This window comes from Cynocephalus volans, chromosome 5 (assembly GCF_027409185.1).
Source record: "Cynocephalus volans isolate mCynVol1 chromosome 5, mCynVol1.pri, whole genome shotgun sequence".
NCBI lineage: Eukaryota > Metazoa > Chordata > Mammalia > Dermoptera > Cynocephalidae > Cynocephalus > Cynocephalus volans.
This window is the reverse complement of record NC_084464.1, coordinates 33021170-33045504: the sequence shown is the minus strand read 5'-3', so window position 1 is coordinate 33045504 and position 24335 is coordinate 33021170. Positions and strand designations below refer to the sequence as shown.

General features: G+C 35.1%; 1 protein-coding gene across 4 annotated transcripts in view; it reads right to left on the bottom strand.

Annotated features, from left to right (window-relative positions):
- The window catches only part of CDKAL1 (CDK5 regulatory subunit associated protein 1 like 1), a 636490-nt gene that overhangs the window by 367504 nt on the left and 244651 nt on the right, over positions 1 to 24335 (bottom strand). For all 4 annotated transcript variants that reach the window (XM_063097088.1, XM_063097092.1, XM_063097090.1 and 1 more), the window contains exon 9: positions 11938 to 12041. In XM_063097088.1, the coding sequence (XP_062953158.1) occupies positions 11938 to 12041 (104 nt within the window). The remainder of the gene's footprint in view (positions 1 to 11937; positions 12042 to 24335) is intronic.

Below are 24335 nucleotides of genomic sequence, written 5' to 3'. Positions count from 1 at the left end.
CAAGGACCAGCAGTATCAGCATCACCTGGGAGCTGAAAAATGTACTCTCAGGCCCCACCCAAGATCTACCAAATCAAACTGGCCCATTAACAAAATTCCCAGGTGATCTGTATGCACTTTGAAATATGAGAAGCATGCTGATAGCCCAGTGTTTCTTCTTCAAAGAAGCATAGGCAAATACATGTGAAAGCATGTGGATATACGCATACATACACATAAAACAAAGTTGGAAAGAACACAAAGTAGAATGTCAACAGTATTTTCTTAGGTGGTGTTAAGAAAATATTTTCTCCAGGCCGGCCCGTGGCTCACTCGGGAGAGTGTGGTGCTGATAACACTAAGGCTACAGGTTCGGACCCTATATAGGGATGGCCAGTTGGCTCACTTGGGAGAGCGTGGTGCTTACAACACCAAGGCAAGAGTTGAGATCCCCTTACCAGTCATCTTTTAAAAAAGAGAGAGAGAAAATATTTTCTCCTGTTCCTCCTCCTTTTTTGCTCTCTTATTATATGGTTAGAATAATAAGAAACCATTTGTTAAACATCTTCCAAGTAACACAGAGTTAGCATTACTTTTTTTGTTTAATTTTCTCACTGATTATCTAATTAAGTATGCTTTATCCTCATTTTTCAGATGGAAAAACTGAGGCTGAGATAGAATAGTTTCCATATGGTCACAGGGCTAATGAACTATGGAAACAGAATTGAACCTATTCTATTCTTAATCAAAATGCCATCATACCCTAAGTTTATCTGAGTCATTGCTCTTATCACTCAGTGATACAATTTACCAGGTTGTAGACTGTAAGCTACCTGGCCATTGGCTTGGTGATTTTTCTAGCATTCTCTATACTTAACAGTTCCTGGTAATATGCCAGTAGCTCTTAAAACCATAATCCTAATATAACTACAGATTTAGTTTTGTGGAAAACTTACCTGGGTTTATCTGACTAATCTTAAAAGGCAAGATAAATACAACAAAGGTATTATTTTACTATTAAAATGCATTTTAAAAACCATCTAACACAATATGTCTATTGTTGCATAACACCACAAAAAAGGTTAGTGGCTTAAAACAATAATTTATAATTGTTCACAATTCTGTAATCTGGGCTAGGCTCAAGTGGGTCTTTTGACCAACGTGGTAGCTGGAACATTCAATATGGCTTCTTCATTCACATGTCTGGAGTCACAGCTGGGAAGCTAGAATATCTGTGGACTGGCTAAGCATTTCTCTGTCCATATAATATCACCAACAGGGAAGACGGACCTCCTTACAAGGTGGCTCAGGTCTCCAAGCAACATTACATAAGAACAACATTTCACAAGAACAAGCTACAAATTATGATCAAACCTCTGCTTTGTAACATGCTTTCTAATGTTCCATTAGCCAAAGCAAGACATGCGACCAAGCGGACTGTCAATGTAGAAAGCATCTGTTTACACAAAGCATGACTATTGGGAGGTGGGATTCAATGGGGGCTACCAAATAATAGTCTACCTAGATTTTTCAATAGTTTGTCCACATTTTATATAGGCAGAAGAAAACAAGAATTGTTGATTCTCCAGATTTAAGTTGTAGATTATTTAAAAATATATTTATGAAACTGACAAGTAATTATGCAATATATAAAATCAACAAAGCTTACATATTTAAAATACTTGCACACATGGCCTTTAAACCATGAGTCAATCCAACACTGTAAGTGGCAAACAATATGGCCCATTCTACTTAATCAGCTAAGACTTTCTCCAATTTACCCTCCATGTGCTTAGGTTTATTCACTCTTTACTTTTCTGGTTTCATACTCTGCTTTGATCTCTGAATCAGATCCCATTGTTTTAATGACGTTCTGTGCTACCCTTCTGTGTTTGGACTTTGGATTCCATCATATTTCTGGACTCGGATTATTCTAAATATCAGGTGTGCATACACACGTGCACACATGCAAATCCTCTATCAGGCCTGACTCATGAAACATTGCTACTACTCCTACCTCCACTTTAGTCTGTTCCATTATCCGTACTGGGGAGTGTACTTAGAGAAAGCAAATCTTTTTCTTTTAATAAGATGGGGATGTGGACAACCAGTTATATAACTTACGTTTCGGCTTTGCTCTGAAAAGAAAATAGCAGACCACCCTAAGCAGAATGTTTTTAAACAAATCAAAATTCCATAGGATTCTATTAATTTATATCATTTTTATTCATGCATTCATTGAGCGAGTATTTATATGGCCTACTATATGCCCTGTGCTAAGTGCCCAATGATGAATAAAACAAGCATTCTCACTAACTTCTCAGAACAGAAAATAAATGAATAAACAGACAAATGGACATAAAGTATACCTTATGATGAGTGCTATGGAGGAAATAAGCAGAAGGATATAATAGAGAATAAGAAGGAAAGTGCTCCCTTCAAAAGGGTGGTCAAAGAAGGGGCCTTGTGAGTAAGTGATATTTAAGCTCACACCTTAATATGAAAGTGAAAGCCATGCAGAGACCACAAGGAAAACCTTTTAAAGAAAAGGAAAGATTAAATGTTAAGTTAAAAAAAAACTAAGGAAGATCAGTTGAATGCTAACAGGTTAGAGAGACAGTGTGACAGTATGAGTTTGGAATGGAGAATGTGGCCATATCACATGAGGCCTCCTGGGCCTTGATCAAAACTTGAATTGTATCCTTTCCCAAATGCAGAACACCCCTCTTGGTCTTGCCCATCAAGTCCCTCCTCTTGTAAGAAGCCACTACCTAATTTTCCAGCCCACAACTTTCCTTTCCGTTATCTTCTTCTATTCATGTCTTTTTTCCTTCATTCTTGCCCAATTATATTGTCACTGGTTAAATCTCCCCAACATCCCCACTCCCCATTATCATTCTTGTTGACACTACCAGAAATGATCAACTAAAGGGCGTATTTTTAAAAGTCAGCAACCGAAATCAAACTTTTCCTTCCTATATTACAAATAACAAGAAATGTTTTGGAACTCACCAAGAGAAATAAAAAGCATAACTGAGAGCAATGAATAAAAAGAAATACAGAAATTTATAACCTCTGCGGAACAGCCAAGGTCCCACTAACAAACATTTTTTTTCCATGCAGAAAATTGCGCTCGCCATACCTGACACTGTGTAAGTATGTTTACTGCAATTTAATATCCACACAAGCAGGAGAAGAAATTTAATAATTTTTCAACTGGAATGAATTGACAGCCAGTGTTAGAAAACTGCAGACTCTGCAGAATCAATAAAAGCTGCTGGCATCACAAAGTAGTACTTTTGCCCAGAAAACATTTCACAAAGGTCAGGTTTACAAACCACCAGGTAGCAGTATCACTTTCACATCTGTCCAGGGCTATTAAAATTCCATTAAACAACCCTCCAAAACTAACTTGAAGCCTTTAAAGTTCACTAAAACCATCTAGAGACAGATCAGCCTCAGTTCAAACTCTGAAAGCAAACACTTGGTTAACTTTTGTCCCTTGTCACCAAAATCATTTGTAGAATTCTGTTTAGTAAGAGAAAAATATAAAAGCAAATATATATTTAATTAAAATCATAAATGTGGACTTAAATGGACATATCCTTTTGGTAAAATGACACATACCCATTAACTATGAGGAAATGATTTCCCAAAGTAAATTATTTCTCTGTCACAAATCTTGGAAAGCCAGAACCACTAAATATCTGGTGTCATAAAATCAAACCCATGTTATATGACACAGTATTCAATTGTGCTGGAAGAGCAGCTGGAACTAAGCAATATCTCTTGCTCACTTTAGAAAGAAAGATGGCTTTTCCATAGTATATTTTCATTATAAGTTCCAAGTCACATATGGGATTTCATCAGGCATAATCAATTCTAGATTAGCCATTCATTTAACATTTATTGAGCACTTACTATACCCATATACACACTGCCACGTATGCTTGACCTCAATCCCCTCTTGGCTCAGTCTTCTGGTATCCTAAAACACAGACGAAAGGAACAGAGAAATATGTGCTCCAAAGTATGAAGTGTTTACAGGTGCAAGCAAGACCTTCATGAAGTATACCAGTTTTCCTCCAAAGGGCATTAACACCATTATTTGCTTATTTGATCTCAAAAGTAGATGGATTTGTACCCAATCAAACCAGAAAATGGGTATCTCAGGACCATGACAGAGAACACAGAACTGTTACCCTATTCAAACCAAATGCAAAGCTGAAAGAATTATGTTGATAGTGGAAAATGGGCAGGCTATTTATTCCTCTAAATCAATGGTCTCCACATTTTTAAACATCACTTTTCTAAATCAGTTAGAAGTTTAAAAATGTATCTCCAGAGATGTATTCTTATTAAACATATTCAGGCACTATTTTACTAATATATACAACATGAAACATATACAAAGAAACAAAAATGTAAAGAAGGAGAAAACACAATTTCTAGTATTTTCTTCCTGCAAGCAGATGTATCACCTCACAAAACGACATAGGGTGTGCAAACTCCTAACCTATGAGCCTCTACAGGAAGATTCCTTTATGGCACCCAGTGGCTACAGATCGCAAGTGAGTCACAAATAATCTGACTGTATCGTCTTAGCCTCCAAGAAATCCCTTCACAGATTTATGCTTTTCAAGGCACATTGGCAAGTTCTAACAAGAAATGCCAATATACAACTTTCAGAAACACAGTATGAGTCTGAGTGTTAAAAGGATGCTGTTGAGACCTAGTGCCTCCCTCAGCACTCCCTATATGAACTCCTATGTGAAAACTCTTTCAAATCTAATGCCAAGCTGGTATGTTTTTTCCTTTAAGGACAATGAGCTTTTACAAAATTTAGAGGCAAAACTGCAACTTGATTTTAGAACGACATATGTGATTATGGCCTACTTTTCTGTGTTCCTATTTACTACGTCTTGAATTTTCTATTCTTATCTGTTTTCCCAGGGTCTATTTTATATATTTTATACTTACATGCATATTTGTAATTTGTTTTGTAGAACACAACAGAATAAAAAAAAAATAAAACTCACCAATAGTAGTGAAGGATTACACGATGGTTTTCATAAGGATGGATACTATGAACTATGAAAACTCCAAGAATTATGAACGTTATTCTGTAAAACAGCCTTGAGATCATGTCCTTCTTTCCCACAGCAAGGATAAACTGTTTGCTCAATTATCGGCAAACCTCACCTGCTGTCCTCCCCACTTTACGAGCAGAAGTAATCAAAGACTGATTGTAATAATGTATTGTTATCACAATTTTTCTAAAGCATGTGCCTATTAGCAGAAACATGAACTGCTTATAATAAATGCTCAATAAATATTTGTTGAAAGAATGGAAAAACAACTACACAGTTCCAATGGTTACTTTAGTTAAAGAGCCCCTATTTGGTTTCTTTCTTTCATAGACCTCTAGCATTACATAAACCTCAGGATTCAGAATGGCAAGTAGATTTCATATTGAACACTAAGCATAATCCAATGGCAGTAGCTAACAAGAATTCTGTATTGAGAGGGATTCTTAGGAAAAACCCTGGTTGATTAGTAGAAAAACAGGCCAAATTAGAGAAGGCAGAGGGACAACACAAGTGTTGTCAATTTGCTGACAATGCACTAGATAGATAATGGTTTCAAAATCCAAAGATGCTTAAGTTAAAAGCCTCAATGATTTTCATTCTCAAGACTTTTGCTTCTGTATACTTTCATTTTCATTAGTTCAACTTGCTACTCTCTCTCCTTCTAAACTAGAAGGAGCTCCTTGAAAACAAGTTTTCATCTTTATTCCTACACAAAGCACAGTAAGTATTCAGTAAATGGCAGTTGACCCTTTTATGACACTTTGATAAAAAATAATTGAGCCTTTTAATTTAAATAAGCACTTTTGGATTTTGAAACCATCCATTACTTATCTAGGGCAGTGGTCAGCAAATTGACAACACTGTGTTGCCCCTTCACCTTTGCAAATTTGGCCAATTTTTTACTAATCAACCACAGTCTCTTCTCAGAATCCTTCTCACTACAGAGTTCAGAGGGTCAGCTCACCTTATAGCTTCAACCAAAAGAGTATCTAAACTAGTGGTTCTCAACCATAGTTCTCAACTCTGGCTATACATTAGAATCACATGGGTTGCAGAAAACACAGGACTCCCATCCACAGCAGCTGTGATGCAACTATCAGGGAAAGGGTTATAGACATAAGTGTGTTTTCTGTTTTCTAAGACTGCCAACTGACTCAACTGAACAGGTGGATTGAGAATACTAATCTATTCCAGATCAGCATTAGTTCCTAAAGACTATTTTCTTCTCTCATGGATTTACAATGTGTATTAGCATATTACAAATAACAGGAAATTCTGCCACAAAGAATCTTGTTTAATTTGTTTAACTTACCTTTCCCCAAAGTTGACCATTGGAACCCTTTCATCAATAAGTACTATTATAAATACAGTTTTATTGGAACAGCCATGCTCATTCATTTACATATTGTCTATGGTTGTTTTCATGCTACAAGGGCAGGGTTAAATAGTTGCAACAGAGACCTTATGGTCCACAAAACCTAAAATATTTACTATCTGGCCCTTTAAGAAAACGTCTACCACCCCTGGATTAGTATGTTAAGGAATACACCAGAGAAACAGTATCTAAACCACAGATTCTGGGTGGATCCTAAAGGTTCAGGGGAACGGCCTTATTAACTAGGGCCCCGATTCTACCTCAACCACAGCAGTCTGCACCTACTTTTCAAAATTGGTTTGAAGAAAGAATTCTCTTTGTTGCTAAGAAAAGTGTGAACACCACTGACAGAAACTCAGAGATCCGAACAGTAAAAGGCCACGTAAATTATATTGTTTTTGCCATGAATAGCCTTATCTAACACTCCCTGAAATCACAGTGATTAATCTTGGCCTATTTAAACTGAATATTTGATAAATAGCTATTTAAGGAATTGTGCCCCCATATCAAGTTATGTGTATCATATACGCTACGTTTCTTTAGCTCTCCAATAAAAACTTCTCTTAAAAGTCACATTTTAATGTTATATTTTTGAGTTTTTTTTTTTTTTAATTTTATTTTGTCGATATACATTGTGGCTGATTATTGCTCCCCATCACCAAAACCTCCCTCCCTTCTCCCTCCCCCCTCCCCCCCAACAATGTCCTTTCTGTTTGCTTGTCGTATCAACTTCAAATAATTGTGGTTGTTTATATTTTTGAGTTTTGCAAGAATCAACAGAAGAAAAATCCATGTACGGAATATATTTTGAATTCCTATAATTACCAGTTAAAAGCATTACTATTACGTTAGTCAATGTCCCTTAGGAAAGGATGTATGAAAATAATTCTTCCTATTGTTTAGAGCCTAGAAACATGTAAATTTCTTACGATAAACTATATATTTCCTTTTACACACTCATATCAAATTATATAAATCACCCTATTTCCCTATTCTTCTGGAGACCCAGTCCACAAATTGGTAAAATCATCTTCCCGCGTTCAAAACACAATACAGCATCTCATACAGTTTTTATTTTCAAGTTCTATTACACACAATCATTTAATGTAAAATCCTTTTTTGGAAATTAACAATGTATAACAAACATGTAAATTAACAACATTAATCCTGCAGAAGAAATGAATTTCTCAAATTTTATTTGAACATAGCACAAATGAAAAGATAAAGGAATTAAGAGACATTTAATTTAACTGACATATAAATTAATAGGTTGCAATTATTGGTCCCTTTTTGATCTTGGATCAAAATCGATATACACTAATCATCACTAAAGGTGATAAGTCAAATAGGGCTTGATATAAACTGTACAACTGAACAATCTAAAGCTTACACAACATAAAATCAAACATTCCTGATATCTTGTCTTGTCAAAAAAGACAGGAAGAAATGATTTTCAGTTGCATTTAATAATTGTATCTTATACACAATACACAGTATCTTTGCAAGTCTTGAAATACAGCAGAATTTATTTTTTAAAAATTCCAACATTAATATTGAAATCACTAGGCATCAAGTAATTTTCTTCCTTTTCTGAATATTTCACCTTAATTTATTTTACCTTTCCATAAGGTATAGATAAGTTTATGCCACTTATCTTTCAAGGGCTTTTCAGATTTATGAAGGAAAAAAAAAAGTAGCAGCACACAATGAGATCTAGAAAAACACACGATAGCTATAAAAAGAGCTCATCCATCATCTCTACATTTTGATTCCAGAGACAGCAGTGAGAGGTGTTGTTTCCACACCACTCACCCAGCACACTTAAACAGGTTTGCTTCATCACTTACACAACTGAAACTGATAGATTGACTGCTAGAGAAAAATCAATACAAATATCCTAGAAAACACTAGCTTGTAAATTCATTCTGGCCCCAACAAAGTCCTGGTCACTGCTTGACATGCTTTTCTAGATATCTAAAATGCAACCATTTCAAACCCAGCAATCCAGCCCTCGAAACACTGTTAATATTGGAAATTTTCTAAACCTGAATCTCAGAAAAGGTTAAGTGAGGAGGAAGGTTTGCAAGCAGTCTGTGATAACGAGATGATACCCAGAAATGACCTGGTAAATCTCACACCGATCTGTCCACAAAATTGCAAAAATGAAGAACACATTGAGAAGGTAAAAATAGTCAATGAAAACATCAAGGGGGCTAAGCAAAGCAAGAGGGGAAAAAAAAAAAAGCTAGGAAACCAATTAAATATATATATATTTTTTCTGTACAAGCGAAACTAAAGTTTCTATTTAAAAATGTAAATAATTTCCACTTTAATGCTGTCCATTCCAAAGTTAATAAGCTCTCATTCTCATTTTTTGGCAGCTGAATGTATAGTCAGCATAATTATAGTACTTTGGGAAGTCATTTTATATTCAGAATAATTCATGATTATTTCAGTATCTCTTCTGAATGCTTCCTTGCTTTGGGTTAGCCCTCAGTCTCTCCGTTCATTAGACTAACCAAAAATAAATTTTTATGAATGTAAAATGTTTCATAAATATGCTGTTCAGAAAGAAATTATGATCTTATTGTATATTCTATCAACATGATAGGCAACCCGGGTCCGAATCTCCATTAGAGATTCGGACCTGGGTTGCCTTTTTAAACTTTTCACCTTAGAGTAAATTTCATAAAACCAAGTTTGTTATTCACTATAGGACAGGCAATCTCATCACAGTAGAATGCAGAATGAAAGGGTTTCTAGCCCAAAGACTATTCTTAACATCTAAACTATGAATTAAATATACAAAAGTCACAGAAATAAGAATATGGGTTATTTCTTCTAACTTAGGAATTCTATAAAAACCATTAAAATCCCAATGTCTTTTGCAGAAAAAAGATAATGCTACTAACTCAATGTCCTTAAAATGTGAGCTTTAAGAACCGATATTTCCTATGGTGGAAAGGAAATTTCCTATAGGATAGCCTATAAGGCTATCCTTAGCATGAATTTGCCTTTCTCAAACTTAGAAAATGAAGGGAATCTGTCATACTAAATAGTTTCTATCTAGAGAGAAATTTTTCATAAAACATATTTTAGAAGCAAAAGAAAAATCTGATATTTGACTCCAGTCATTAACATCTCTGTTATAGATGTTCCAATATTGTCACACAAAATTAGACTTCAATTCCTGGATTCATTTTAAATTCCTTTAGTTTAAGTAACATGTCTTCTTCAAAACACTGACACAGCCAATACTTCATGTATGTTATCTCGAATTCTTACAACAAACAACACTTAATGGTATAGTGATGAGAGAACCACGCTTGGAGAGGTCAGATACCTTGTTCAGACCATGTGGAGGAAGAGAGCAATGTTTCCAATCTAAACTCTGCCTTTGGCAAAGAAAACCAAATGCCTGACGGCTTAAAATTTTCCTAGACACAGAGGCTTCCTTAGCAAGTTGTATCCTCAATCATTTAGTAACTGAACCACATATCAGTCAAATAAGCTCACCAGTCCAAAAGCTCACATTTGGTTTCAACATTACTGTACAGATAATAAGACAACAGAAAAACCTTACACTGCAAACATTCCATGACTGGGAATTAAAAAGACATATCTATTGAGGATGATGACAGTCATCTTCTAATACTTTCTCTATAAATAGCCACTAAATCAGTGCTAACCTCTGATATGTTCTTTGAATCACTCACCTTAACTGGCCTGACCCACTTGGATATAAAATATGTTAAACAAAGACCTACAGAAGCAGTACAATGTACCTCTGTTGCTCAGAGGGCATTTCTAAAGATAAATCAGAGAGCTAAGTTGGGTATCTTTAGAAAAATTCTGTAACCGGTTCATAAAAACTATGCTTCTGTGTTTTTTTTTTCTCAAGTCACATATAATACATAAATGTTTCTGTATAAAGTCATGAAGCAATCATATCAAAATGGTAGCATAAGTTACAGGTGAAGACAGATATGAGAGGGTGAAGAGTACTTTTACTTCCTACATAATGATTTTAGTTTTATATTCTTCAAACGCATTTTCAGTATAGTAAAATAAAAGATTTTTTAAAATTATATGCATTTGCACTTAGAAATGCACTCAGAAATAATGGTGAAAAAGTACTAATTTGTATGCTTTCTCATTTGCAGTATTTGGTAAAGAGAAATCATATCAGTTTAATATCCCCATTATCTGACAGACATACAAAAAACAAACACCAATTAAGAATGCCAGCAAAGATATCATTTTCCAAATAGATCAGGTTTCTGTCCAAATTTTTGCCCCTTCTGAAAAATCTGTAAAGTAGTCATGTTGAAGAAAAGAAAACTACCCAGGCTTTTCCTCAGATTACATAACCTGGCTCTAAAAATAGAACACTGTCAAGAGTCAATGAATTTCCTTTATTTCTCTTTCAATAATAGTTGAATGTGAACTGAGGAGGCGATGGAGCTAAAAATTTTAAAGTTAAAAAAAAGAAAATTGTTGGGAGACGTCAATAAATCAACCAAGGCTATATTCTCTCTATTAAAAGAAACATTCCAAATTTATGATGATAAAAGTTTTACATAGACTAAATAAAGAAATGTGTCTGGAACTCATACTTTCTGAGATTCAGGGTGTGAAGTACTGAAGGTAGATCCAAGTTATTGGCTAAAATGAAAAGTTCATTGCTAATATCTATTCACCCACAAGATTATGAGACAATAGATTATCTCATGTTGGGTGTAAAAACACACCATTGCTATATACACGTATCATAAACAAGGACAAAAGAGGAAGTTTATGGTTTAAACAGTTATGTGTCAACACAACTGTGACTCATGTTAGAGTTAAGTCTTACTCTACGCTGAGAGATACCTAGACAATCACATTTTCCAGCAAGTGATGATCAAAAGTGGCTGGCCACCCCACACAAAGCATTATTCTCATTAGAACCCCCCCCCCGCCCCGTTGTACTCTTTACTGATCCAACAGTACTGTGGATAAGGAGGAGTGGACTCCTTCGTTGACTGATAGAAAAAACTATCTTCTCCTTCATGGACTCCTGAAAAACCCTTATTAGCTCTATTTTCTAAATGGTTCAAAAATGCCAAAAAAAAAAAAAAAAAGAGAGAGAAGAGAAATCTATTTCACTCACTTCAAAAAAAAATCTTAACAGAAATCAGGGGCTCATGGACTTCATTTTATTTTTATTTCTTTGTATGGGTGATGAAGTTCAAAATATGTCCTTACCTTAGAGTGACCAAAAAAAAAAAAAAAAGAAAGAAGAAAAAGAAAAAGAAAGAGGAGTAAAAGAGTAATTAATGTGAACATAACACAAATAATTAAATCTGGTAACATCTTCCATTAGTTAAGCTGAAATATTTGTAAACTCTTCAGAAAGCTAAAGAAGCAGGCATCTGAGGTGAAATGTTACTTAGAAGACTAACACAATTTATTAAGAAGATTAATTTCACATATAATACTAGAAACTCTTACCTTGAAAAGATTGTTTGGCTCTATCTACTAGTTCATCAATCGGATAACTGGCCAAATTTCCTCTGGCATGTTTGGTTTTGCAGTAGGTACAAGCATTGAGACACCTGTTCAAATGAGAGCAATAAATAAGGCTCACATTTTTAAAGACCGTGTATACTTAACATGAGGGAGGCGACCCCCAAACACACAGTGAAGTGCCATTTTAGTAACATCTGTTCATTTTATAAAAGAGATACAAAAATGTCTACCATGTTTCATATTTATTTCATTTGCACCAGGCACAGAAATGTGCAATTCTTTTCAGTTTCAACTATTCAAGAATGGTTGTACACATCACATAATACTACCTTAAAATGCACATCCATAAGGAACAAGTTTATAAATGCTTACAATGATCAACTAATCAAAAGAAATTCAAGGGCTGACCCCGTGGCTCACTTGGCTGAGTGCGGCGCTGGGAGCACCGAGGCCGCGGGTTTGGATCCTATATAGGGATGGCCGATGCGCTCACTGGCTGAGCGCGGTGTGGACGACACCAAGCAAAGGGTTACGATCCCCTTACCGGTCACACACACACACAAAGGAAAGAACTTCAAGACCCACATTATTTTTTTGTAAACCTCTGACATCTCTCTGGCCATAACATAACTAGAAAATTTTAGTATCACTTATACACTGTATTATTCAGAAACAACAAAGCATACTCATTTAACTTTTAACTAAGGATGTAAGAATAAATAGGCAATATAGCATTCTCATAAGAAAAATACACTAAAAATTTTTCAGATAATATTTTTCACTCCATGAAACCAGAAAAATATTAAAACGTCCCATGAATGTTCTGTAGGATTACATTAATCAAAGTAAAGAAGTAAAATGACAATATTAGCTTCAGATTAAAAAATTTAAAATTTTTAAAATGCTTATTATGCAATAGTCTTTAGACACGATAAAGAATTATCTTTTTAAAACAAAAATGTCTGTCTTATTCTTATAATTCTAAAATATAATTTAATTAAATTTCTTATTACAAAATAAAAGAAACAATTACAACATAAAAAGAACATTGAACAAAACAAAAAAGAACATCCCTTCAGTGACGTAATTGCTATAATAAGTAACAAGGTTTTAAAACACTATCACTATACAAATGCTTTAAATTTTCACACTGAGAAAAACTGAAGTTTTAATAAATGTACCTGACCAATGTATAGTTTTATTAATACATGACTTTGAAATACATGTGAATCACTGTACTCAGCAGTCAAATGTGCAATGCTTAATTTCTGATAATTTTTGCATAGAACCCTTAAGTAAAGTAACACATATGCTTAGAAATGTGTTTTACTGTTTAACTGGCCATATAATCTTAAACTGCTGTCATTCTTTTACCTCCTAGGCAATTTACATTTTTTTAATAAACACAAATTATGACCTCTCTCTTACAGATAGAGGTTCTAATCCCCCAGTTGTTACACGTCTTCTCTGTACAATTTCTGTCCTTTCTATAACAAGGGGAATGAGAAAACTGTTCTGTTGCCCTCTCCTTGGGAGGGTAACTCATTTTCATTTAGTCTTGACTGAGTACCAGACACTGTTATAGATATTTTACATACATTATCTCCTTTAACCCTTCCAGAGTTGGGTGTTACTATCTCCATCTTACAGACAAGAAGCTATCTCAAAAAACCAGATAAGAAGTTTTTTCAAGGCCAGGTAACAGCTGAGATTCAGATCCAGGCTTGTCAGATTTCAAACTCCAGGCTGTTTCCATACCAAGCCGCTTCATCAGAATAAATGTGTGTCAAACCCCTAGCTACATACAAATGCAAATAATAAGACAGGCAACCATCCAACATGACATATAGAGTAACACAGCATATATATTCGAATATATGGTCAGTACATATCCTCCTGAGTATGAAGCTACTTGTTTAAAATACGTGTTTCTCTCTTTTATCCTTTGGAAATCTAAGGCCAGGTTGCCTGTCCATCCCACTGGCCCAAACCTGTCACTTTCATATTGTTGTTTACAAGATCTGTTTTTCATCCTCCTGCTGGTTCTGTGGCAAAATGTGTCACTCCATCTGACTTGCCGTGTCATTTTAAATTCTACACCTTAGATTATCAAAGTAGTTTGCTGGCTACACTGGAAGACCAGTGTTTTCTCTGCCCTTTTCCCAAAATGTCCCCATGGTCCACTCAATGCAGCAAGCCCTGCCAATGATTCCCTCTTCTGACTAGCATTCCCTCAAGTTAAATCTGCACCCTTCCAGGGATCTGCCACCTCCTAATACCACTTCAGGTCTCATGTTCCCTTTCTCTTATTTGTCCTATTACTAATGGAGAGCTCCATATACTAAGTTTATAGTCTTTATATAAGCTACTAATATTTGTGACTTGAGCTGTTTCTCAACTAAATGATTGTCTTAAGGGACACCAGCTGAGGGAAGTGGCAGGGGAAGGAAAACAGGAAGAAGAGGGTAGGAGAACATATACGAATACTTTAAACATTTACAACATAAATGAATTAATACATGTAAAGCAGTAACAATAGTGTCTGCATCTAGTAAGTGATTGGTAAGTGTTGGCCAACAGTTCTGTAATGTGACTGTTTAAATAATTCTGTAAGGAAATTATTATGCATTATCATGTTCCAGGTGTACCCAACTTTACAGACAGATGTGTTGATAGGCTGGCTTAAAAGCCAACTATGGAAACCAAAACATATATTCCTACTGTCTCACTTAATAAAGGTGGAAATGTATCCCCCATGGAAAATCACTCATAGAAATGTACTAAAAAGTTTAAATAAAACAAGGTAATATTCTGAAACCTTCATAATACTCAAAATAAGACAGTAAGTATAAACATTACATTAAGAATTCAAAATATTCTATATTAAACTGTTAATTATGGTTGTTAATGTGATTTTTTAGAGTTTTAAATTGCTTATTGCATAAGATGAGTTTATCCTTATCTACAGTTATCAAAATAATACTTTATATTATTCCAAGAAAATGAAAATTTCTTTTGCGGGGGGTCAGCTGGCAAGTATAGGGGCTCTGAACCCTTGACTTTGGTGTTACAACACTGCAGTGTAACCAATTAAGCTAACCGGCTAGCCAAAGAAAGTGAACATTTCTAAAGAGCACATTTCTTTAAGCATTCTGTAATAGTACCAACTCAAGCATTAAATCTATGTCTTACTTTCTAAAAGGAGAGAGATTTGTAATAATACACTGGGAAAACATGCAATACAAAATCAGAAAAGAAAGAATAAGTTTTCTGATGATATTTGTTTTAAGAATAATTTTTTTAATCACCAGGAATTATGTTGACCAATCATTTCAACATGACAAGCCTCTCATAAAATAAAAAAATTCATAAAAGAAATCTTTAGTAGATAGTTTCAATTATATGTAAACAATTAAATAATTGTCTGTCTCAGAGTAAGAACACTGAGCCAGTTTTTTCAACTATCAGAAAACAAAAGCTCTTTGAAGGCTGACGGTTAAAAGCCAAAACCAGAATGAGATGGCTGTTGAACTGCAAGGAAGATGCAAAATCCTCAGTAGACCTAGACTGTTGCGGTTTTAGGATAAAACTAGCACACCACACCTACTAATCTTTTCACAGGTTAATGGCCACAGGACAAGAAAGAACTAAAAACCTCAAAAGCAGAGAGAGAGATTAAGTATTTAACCTAGGAGTATAACCCTGACGTCTTAAAAAGCACTGTTGTAGAATATTTTTTAAATTACCTAAACAAATAACAATGAATTTTCAAAAGTAAAATGTTTGAAAGGGATTAAACACATAATAACATGTCAATTTAATACCCAAACCACATAAAGCAAATGAAAACTAAAGGTTTTAACATATTTAGTATTTTTTCTTTTTTAAAAAGAGCTTCTTTAGATATTACAAGTTCTGGAATAATTTATCAATAAAACTTACATGGTTAAAAAGTCAGCCATAGTAATATATTTTTTTATGGGGGAAAAAAAGGATAACATGACTTGGGCTTCTATTTCTCTCTGCTTCAAGTCAAAGATAAATTTGAATATGCAAAAACTATTTGCATTATCACTTCAAGCTTGCATATTCCATTTCACTCACATAATTTAATCCTTATTTATCTTTAATAAATTGATGAAGTATAATCTTTCTCAAAGCTTCAAATGTTACATGTAACAAGCCCTTAGTAAGAGCTAACCCTTGGAAAGAACATATTGTGGTCTTGTCACATTCTTCCATATTAAACCATTATCAAGAAAAGAAAAGACAAAAACCCAAGAAACAAAATGTTTACACAGCATAGGTTGTGTCAGACTTGACTGTTAAACACAGCCTATTGTGAACCCTCATCTTGGTTCTAAAAGTTCTTCCAGGAAAATTATAAACTTTTTGACCTCTCAAACAAATACAGGAGATACTCATATCAGCAGACTCTGATTAGATCTTCAAATGATAATATAATACCCATGTGCCAAGATCAAAATCTTGAACAAGCAAAATTACATACTTGAAAGATTAGCAGAATATACTTCTAAAACACTATAATTCTTTAAGCTTCCTGTGGTCAGGACTCCTCCCACATAAAATGAATCCCTTCACCTGGGTTACTGACTCAATCTTCTCTCCCAACCCCCAAGTCTTATCCTAATAATGACCACCTCTATCTTTAATTGTGCTCTTTCTGGAGTTCCTTTCCTTCTGCATTAAAAAGTATGCACTACATTCAAAAACTCTTCTTCTATCCCCATTAGCTACATTCTTTACTTCAAAACGTTATTCCAGTATGTTTTAACTCCCTTCTTTTGTTTCTCATTCCCTTATTCGAAAAAATTATACTTATCACTATCACCCCACCAACCCCTGTAAAATCATCACAACTTTTATGATGGCTTTGGGGAGATGGGTGGCTAATAACAGTAAAAGATGGTTGCTGAATGCCTGCTGGACACTCAGTCATGCATTTTCCATTAATTGTTTCATATACCCTAACAATTCTGATATAATTGTTATTATGCCTCACTTTCTAGAGGAGACTGGGGCTCAAACAGATTAAAGTCGAAGACCCAATCCATCTTATCTAAAATTCCATTATCACTGATTGTACTCTGCACTTCTGTTATAACACGGTAATTTATTCTGTGTAAGAATACATAATTGATGGTGGGCTTATCTTAATACTCTTATTTAATCACAATTTACTTAAGAAACGGTTATATATCTTACTCATTTTAGTATCTGCTATAGCATTTAACACAGTGACTTGTATACTATAAGAATCCTTACTCAAAGCTATTGGTGATTTCATAATAGACCAGACAAGCTGTTGACAGCTAAGAGGTGTGCTAAGCAGAAAAGTATCCAGTAAGATACAAGAAGGCAGGAAAAGAGATGTCAGAAAAGTAGAAGGCATAAGGCAATAATATGGATCTTGCCAAGCAAAAGAATCAACACTCTTGTCTTAGAGGTCAGGAAGCTGGGAAAGGAAAACTAAAGCTTAGAAAATAAAACTATAAGACCAGGGACCCTACACAGTATATAAAAACAGTGCAATCTGTACACCATGCCAAAAGACTACCCAACAAGAGAAATTAAAAGGCCTGAGTGTCCAAAGACCATCCATTTTCAATGTATTAACTGTCTTCACAATTTGTCAGAAGTTTCCAGACCTTGAGATGTCACAAACATATTTAAAATGTTCACACACAAAACTGGACACCAGTTTTTATTTTGTCAAGTGATAACATGAAAAATAAAAAAAAAAAAAACTACCCTGTACTATCATTCCTATTTTATAAAAAATAGTTCTATTTTAACACAAAATAGGAGGAATATCATAATGAAGGCTTATACATATAGCTTCATAAAAAACTCATTATATTTTCCTTACGTTTCTCATTTCACCACAGACCAGCAAAAACCCATCATGGTCTACAGAAACTATTGCTGTAGATGATTGATCAACATCTCCCTAAATTGTCTTAATATTTCTATGATAATCTCTAGAATTGAAGATGTATAGGAAAAAATAACAAGAAAATGGCTTTCTGAACTGAATATTAAGCCTGAATCAGCTAATACGTCAAATGATGAAGATGTAGGATCAACATAATTAATAAGTAGCACTGATAATTTCAGTCCCATTTTCAATGTGTTCTACTTATAGCTAGAGATTTACTTCCTGGGAGACAAAGTGCCACACCCATAATAGCAACAATTGTTTTTGTCTTTGTTTACTAAAATAGCATGGTGAAAGATGATGAAATTCTGTCAACTATAAAGAATGTATTTTTCCCCAAATTTTCTTCTGTTCTATCTACATTGTTACTTTTAGTTTTATAAAACAAAAAATTAAGTGTAAGATATACCTTTTAAACACAGCAGTGGACACAGCTGCAGTTGCCAAATAATCTTTGCTACTGAAGCAAAGATGTCTGGTGGGCCATTAGAGCTGGTGGCCCCCCCGTATGATGTGACTCTCTGCTACAGATTTGAATTAACTTATGAATGTCTAAGCTGAAAAAAAAAAAAACAGGTACTTTGGATGCAGGTATATATCTCCTACCATAGTGGGAAATTTTATTTACACAGCGTATACATAAATCATGTATATAAACATACATAATTTATCCTTTAAAAATATAATTCTGCCATGTAAGACATATTCCCGATATACTGTAAAGTTTAGAAAAGAGTAATATCCTTTTAAAAAATTATATAATATAACCAAGTAGATGTATACATGTATATAAATTATTTACATACAAGTGTATACACACACACACGCACGTACACAATTTCTTCCCACCTCTACCCCTAACTGTTCTCTATGAAATGGAGTTTGTTTGCTTTTTGGCTTGGTATTTTTTTTTTTGTTTTTAGGCACAGATACCTGATCCTAGGTGGTGACGGTCAACTTTGTGCCCCATGAATATGCATAATCAATTTTTAAAAACTGAAATCTACAAAACATTGTTGGAAAAAATTAAAGAACACCTAAATAAATAAAAATATATCACTGGTTCCAAAAAAAAAAAAAGATACCTAGGCCCTCTTACCAGACTTATTGAATCAGAATCTGCAAGAATGTAAACAAGGCATATATATTTGTCAAAATTGGTACTATTGTTGTATGCCTGAGTTGAAGCCATATTTATCCAACGATAATATTAGAAATAACAGTTATTTCCTGTGGATTAACAGCTAATACTCATCTACTACCTAAACTAAGCAAAACTGAAGCTTCCAAAACTAAAGCTTCCAAATATTTCCATACGTTAGGAAGTGATCACTACCAACACTTACCTAACAGTTAATCTAACAAAATGACTAAACTACATGCTAAATATACCAACCAAAAAATCCGAATAATGGACCTCAAAAATATAGTTTAAAAATAAAGTAGTACGAAGCGAGGAGAGCTATTGTTTTTGCTTCCTCAATGGCTCTGGAAGCTGATGTCTGCCGAGGTAAAATCTCACAGGAAACACTGGTTGAAGCTAATTCTATAACATATAACAGGTACCATATATTTTAGTGCCTGGGATAAAAGATATTGTTCTAACACTGGTCAAAACATCCTGGGAAAAGAGAAAAAAGTCTTATATTTCAAGGGTGTTGAAACCAGAAAGCTAAATTCAGATAAATTTCTAACCTGTGTGAGAAAATATATTGTTTGGGTTAAATAACGGTGTGAGTTACTACATAAGGAAGAGAAATGAGGTATTTTAAATTGAAACAGAAAAGTAATGTCTAAGCATTTATACAATTACCCACCATTTTAATTTCAACAAATTCTCCAAATTTGAGACCTATAATTCTAATTAACATTATAATAATTTAAGTAAAATTTAACAGTCCATCTCTACCTTTTGGAGTTCATAAAGCAGGGACAAGACAAAATATCATTTATGAAAGAGAGAACATGAAGAAATTAGCAAACCCCTGACATATAGTCCACTGGCTAGCAAGCTGATACCCAAACATCCCTGAGAAGAAAGCTTTCCCCCTTAGGCCTCACGTGCACAATGGTTTAGTGTATTTTTTCCTTCATACACATTACACGTTTTGAATCCCTATCGATTCAATAAGAGCTTTTTCTTTATTGGGATGGGAGGAGGGAGTGATTAAAAACTTCCCCCATTAAACATAAAATTCAATCCTTTATAAAGAACCATGCTGTTTTCAGAAACATTAAGATGAAAAAGGAAAAAATGCATCTCAGATGGAGGAAATCTGTCAATTTAAAAACTCAGATAGGAATACTAAAGAATAATATTTTAGAGATGAGCAATATGCCAGTTGAGAAGAACTTCCTTCCCAAGAGGTGGTACTATCCATGGGGTATGACACTAAATTAGCCATCTGTGACAGAGGCAAAAGTGAATCATAAGAAAGCCCTGGCTTCCTAGACCTTTATTTCTTTTCAACTGTAATGTCATTCAACGTGCCACAGAATAGCTGCAGTTTAAGCTGAGTTTCTATATATGGCTACCTTAGTGATGCTGCCTTTTTTGAGGAGGAAATACATTTATAATATGCAAATTTATCATATTTTTGGTAATAAGATGACTGAAATTCAGCAAATCAAACAGCCTTCATTATACAATCATCAGTTTAATTTACTTCAAGGCTTTTCTTTTCTCACTGCAAATTCTTGAGGGCATCTCCAAGTTAACGACAGTTACTCTATCAACTCTATCAAAAAATGCAGGTGTGATCTATCCATAGGAGATACACTCTCACTTTCTCTTTCTATCTACACAGGAGAGAGTAAAATGGAAGGCTGAGGGAGCTGAAACCCAGGGGTATCTTTTCAACAATCAGGAGAAGAAAAGGGAGGAGAAAGAGAAGATGTCAATTCAAAGTACACAGAACAGGGCTCTCGCATACACATCTCATTTTGGTACATACAGCTTCTTAGGAGGTATCCTTGGTGCAGCTAGTAGAAGCTCTATTTATCAGATAAAAAAAAAAAAAGAAGTTGAAAAAGGGTTATAGGACGCAGACTAATTATGTGCCTGGTTTAGTGTTTGCACCTACTTCTTCCTGCTTATAAGAAGACTCAATAGGCTGGCGGGGGGGCGCACGTGCAGTACCTTGTTTATTACTTAATATGTATTATTTTAATGAATTATATTAACAATCTTAGCAGCTTTATCGAGGTAAAATTAATGTACAATAAACTGTGCATATTTAAAATGTGCCGTTAGGTAAGTGTTGACATGTGAACACATCTGTGAAAGCATTGCCACAATCAAGGTAATGAGCAGATGTACCACCCCCAAGGTTTCCTTGTATGTCTTTGTCATCCCTCCCTCCAGTCCCTCCTGCTACCCCCACCCTACTACCCAAGCAACTACTATTCTTTTTTTCACTATACATTAGTATTTGTGATAAATTAGTTTTCTAGAATTTAATACAAATGGAATCATATAGTACTCTTCTTGTATGGTTTCTTTCATCCCTATTGTGGAGTGTATCAATAGTTCCTTCCTTTGTATTACTGAGTACTATATCTCATGGACTCAACACTTTGTCGTCTGCTCCCGTAAGGCCATGACAGTAGAGGGTGATAGGGGGAGACAGAAAAGTGGAACAAGAGAAAAAGGGCTTGCTTTTTCTAATTTGCTTCCTGTCCTCATTGGTAACACCAGTTTCTAACTCAGATAGGGAGAGTCTAACCTTAAAACTCTTAACCAATGAGCCAATGCCTTAAATTTCATGTCTACTCCATGCATTTACTATGGCTGCTTCAATGAAAAGAACCTTAAATGGCAGAAAAACTAAGAATGATAAAATGCATTCTCTATTTCTTATAGTCTAGATAAAGATAAGCTTACGCTGAAAGCAGAGAAGGGAGAAAGTTACACCACTGATACAAGAGGCCCTCTTTGCCTCTATAACCCCCAAATGCCATAAGTCTGGTAATATGGTCTCTGGTAGAGTTAAAATAAAAATCAACCAGACAAACAAAAAGCCAAACTGTAAATGACAAGCTTAGGTTTGTGAAAACAGAGGCTGGAAGACAGAGATTCTGCAGATGAGATTGGAGCCCAGAAGACATCTAACCCCCACCCACATAGCTGTCCTTTCCAAAGTACCTCCAGCTAAGCATGCCCTTGCCTAACAAAGACCACAACACAGTTCATTGTGAAAATGCAGCTGAGATGTAGTCTAAAGGCAAGGTACAAACAGAGGCCAAGATAGAGCAGTGGCCTTTAAATTAAGGTCCTGGGATATGGCCCCAGGTATGGGGTATAGGTTCGCTGTAACAAATTCCCAGGCTAAGAATGACCAGACAAGGTCTCTGGCTGTGGTTACTGCAAATGGAACTGACCATAAACAAACAGACTAGTTAGTAGTCTACTTAGTTTTTAAGGGAGCTGATTTGCCAAAGAAATCACAAAATCCTGCTGAATGTCTAAGTCAATTGTTCTTAATACAGAGAGTGCATCCAATACTCTGGGACTTCCTATCAAAGCACAGATTGCTGGACCCCCTATTCTGATTCAAGAGGTCTGAGTTAACATCCCCAAATTTGCCATCCAGGTATGCTAATGCTGTTGGCCTTGGGACTACACAGAGAACCACTGTTTTAAGGCAACCTGAGATCTCTCCCACCCAACCTTGCACGAAGTGCAAAAGAGCTGTGGGAAATGGCAGTTGCCAAATGGATGGTCCTGCCACCTCAGATGTGACATAGAAGACAGGAAAAAAGTAGACACTCTCAGAGATAAAAATCAGTTGCTACCAAATATGCTAAGTAGTTAAGAAATTAACTTCCTGCCAGTACAGGGAGTACTCAGCATTCCTGGATTATGAAAGCATGATCAATGTGTGTTGTCTTCTATTACTTTCCTTTTAAAATGAGGGTATTTATTGCAATAATCCTGCTCTTGCTCTAGTATTATGAACACACATACTTTAGCCCTAGGTTGCAAGACCACAAAGAGCTATATCAGCCCTGAGAGAGAGGACTATATATTACCTAGAAATCCTAGTCTTGGAACTGGATGAGGCTTTGAGTATCCATATTTGGAGAGGTGGTGAGAATATTCTGTTTATGGGCAACTTTTAGAGAACCATGTAGGAGAAAGGGTATGTACTGACGTTGGGGAGCGAAAGGTTTGAACTATAAGTGCATGTTGTTAGATTCCTATCCAAGACATCTCCACTTTTTCACCTTTCAGAAATCTAGTCTCCTCTCATGCAGTCCATAAAGCTCAAGAGAAACAAACTCTAGCACCTGTTCTAGATTCTCTTGCTTTCCTAATAAATGCTTAGATCAGGAACTTAGACCTAAGCAAACTGGCATGTAGTATTCTTGTAAAAACTAGAATTAGTTCAGAAATATGCCTGGGACAATTCATATCAATGAAATGTGCTAAGGAAAAACATTGCTTTGCTCATAAAGTAGAGCCCTGTTCTTTTCAATGTGGTGACAAGTTTGCACTCAGGACCATTTAATCCTCAGACTAAAAGCCAGAGGAGGTATAAATAAGGAAATCACAGAGAAACGCAGTCAAGCCACTGGATTTAAGGTGCTCTCTTAACTTCAAGTTACATGAGTCACTGTATTTCATTCTCATTAGGTTATCTATGATGTACAGTTGAAATATATGAATCTAAATAACCAATATATCTACTATAACCTACTAAGAGCTTCAAAGAACCAACTAGATGGTCGTTTGCTACAGTAATTTTATATCCTCCTTAACCTGAACAATTCTCTTTGTAATCTTTCTAGGTGCCAGTTTTGAAAAATTCCTTGCACTGGGTCATATGAGACTCAAACCAGAAAAATATTATAGGGTAGACATAATATAGAGACCCTATAAAACAGATTGCACAGGAAATTTGTTTGGTTTCTGAATTTGGGTTTTGTTAAGACTCAAGAATCATTAAAAAAAAAATCAGAGTTAGAAAGAACCTCAAAATATACAGTCTTCTAGTTCAATCTTCTCATTTTACAAATAAGAAATGGAGACCAAATGATTCGGCTAATTAGTCAGAAGAAGCGAAAATCAGGTTTTCTAAAATGCAGTTTAATGCTTCCACACCAGTGGTTCACAGCCTGTTTTCCTGCCAAAAGACAATGTTGAGATATGCCCCCAGCCCCATCAACAACAGTAATCCTCAACAGAAGGAGAAAAGAAGAGAAAAAGAAGGGTGGAAAGAAGAAAAGGAGAGGAGAAGAAGAGGGATAGAGAGGAGGAAACAGAGTGGAGAGGATAAGAGTAAGGGTCAAGAGAAGAGGAGGAGGGGTAGAATGGGCAGCATTACCAACATTCTTGGGGGAGACACTTCTTTTATTGGGACCTTATTACTTTATATGTTATATGCAATTTTCTGTTGGTTTGTACTGGATTTTTAAGTTT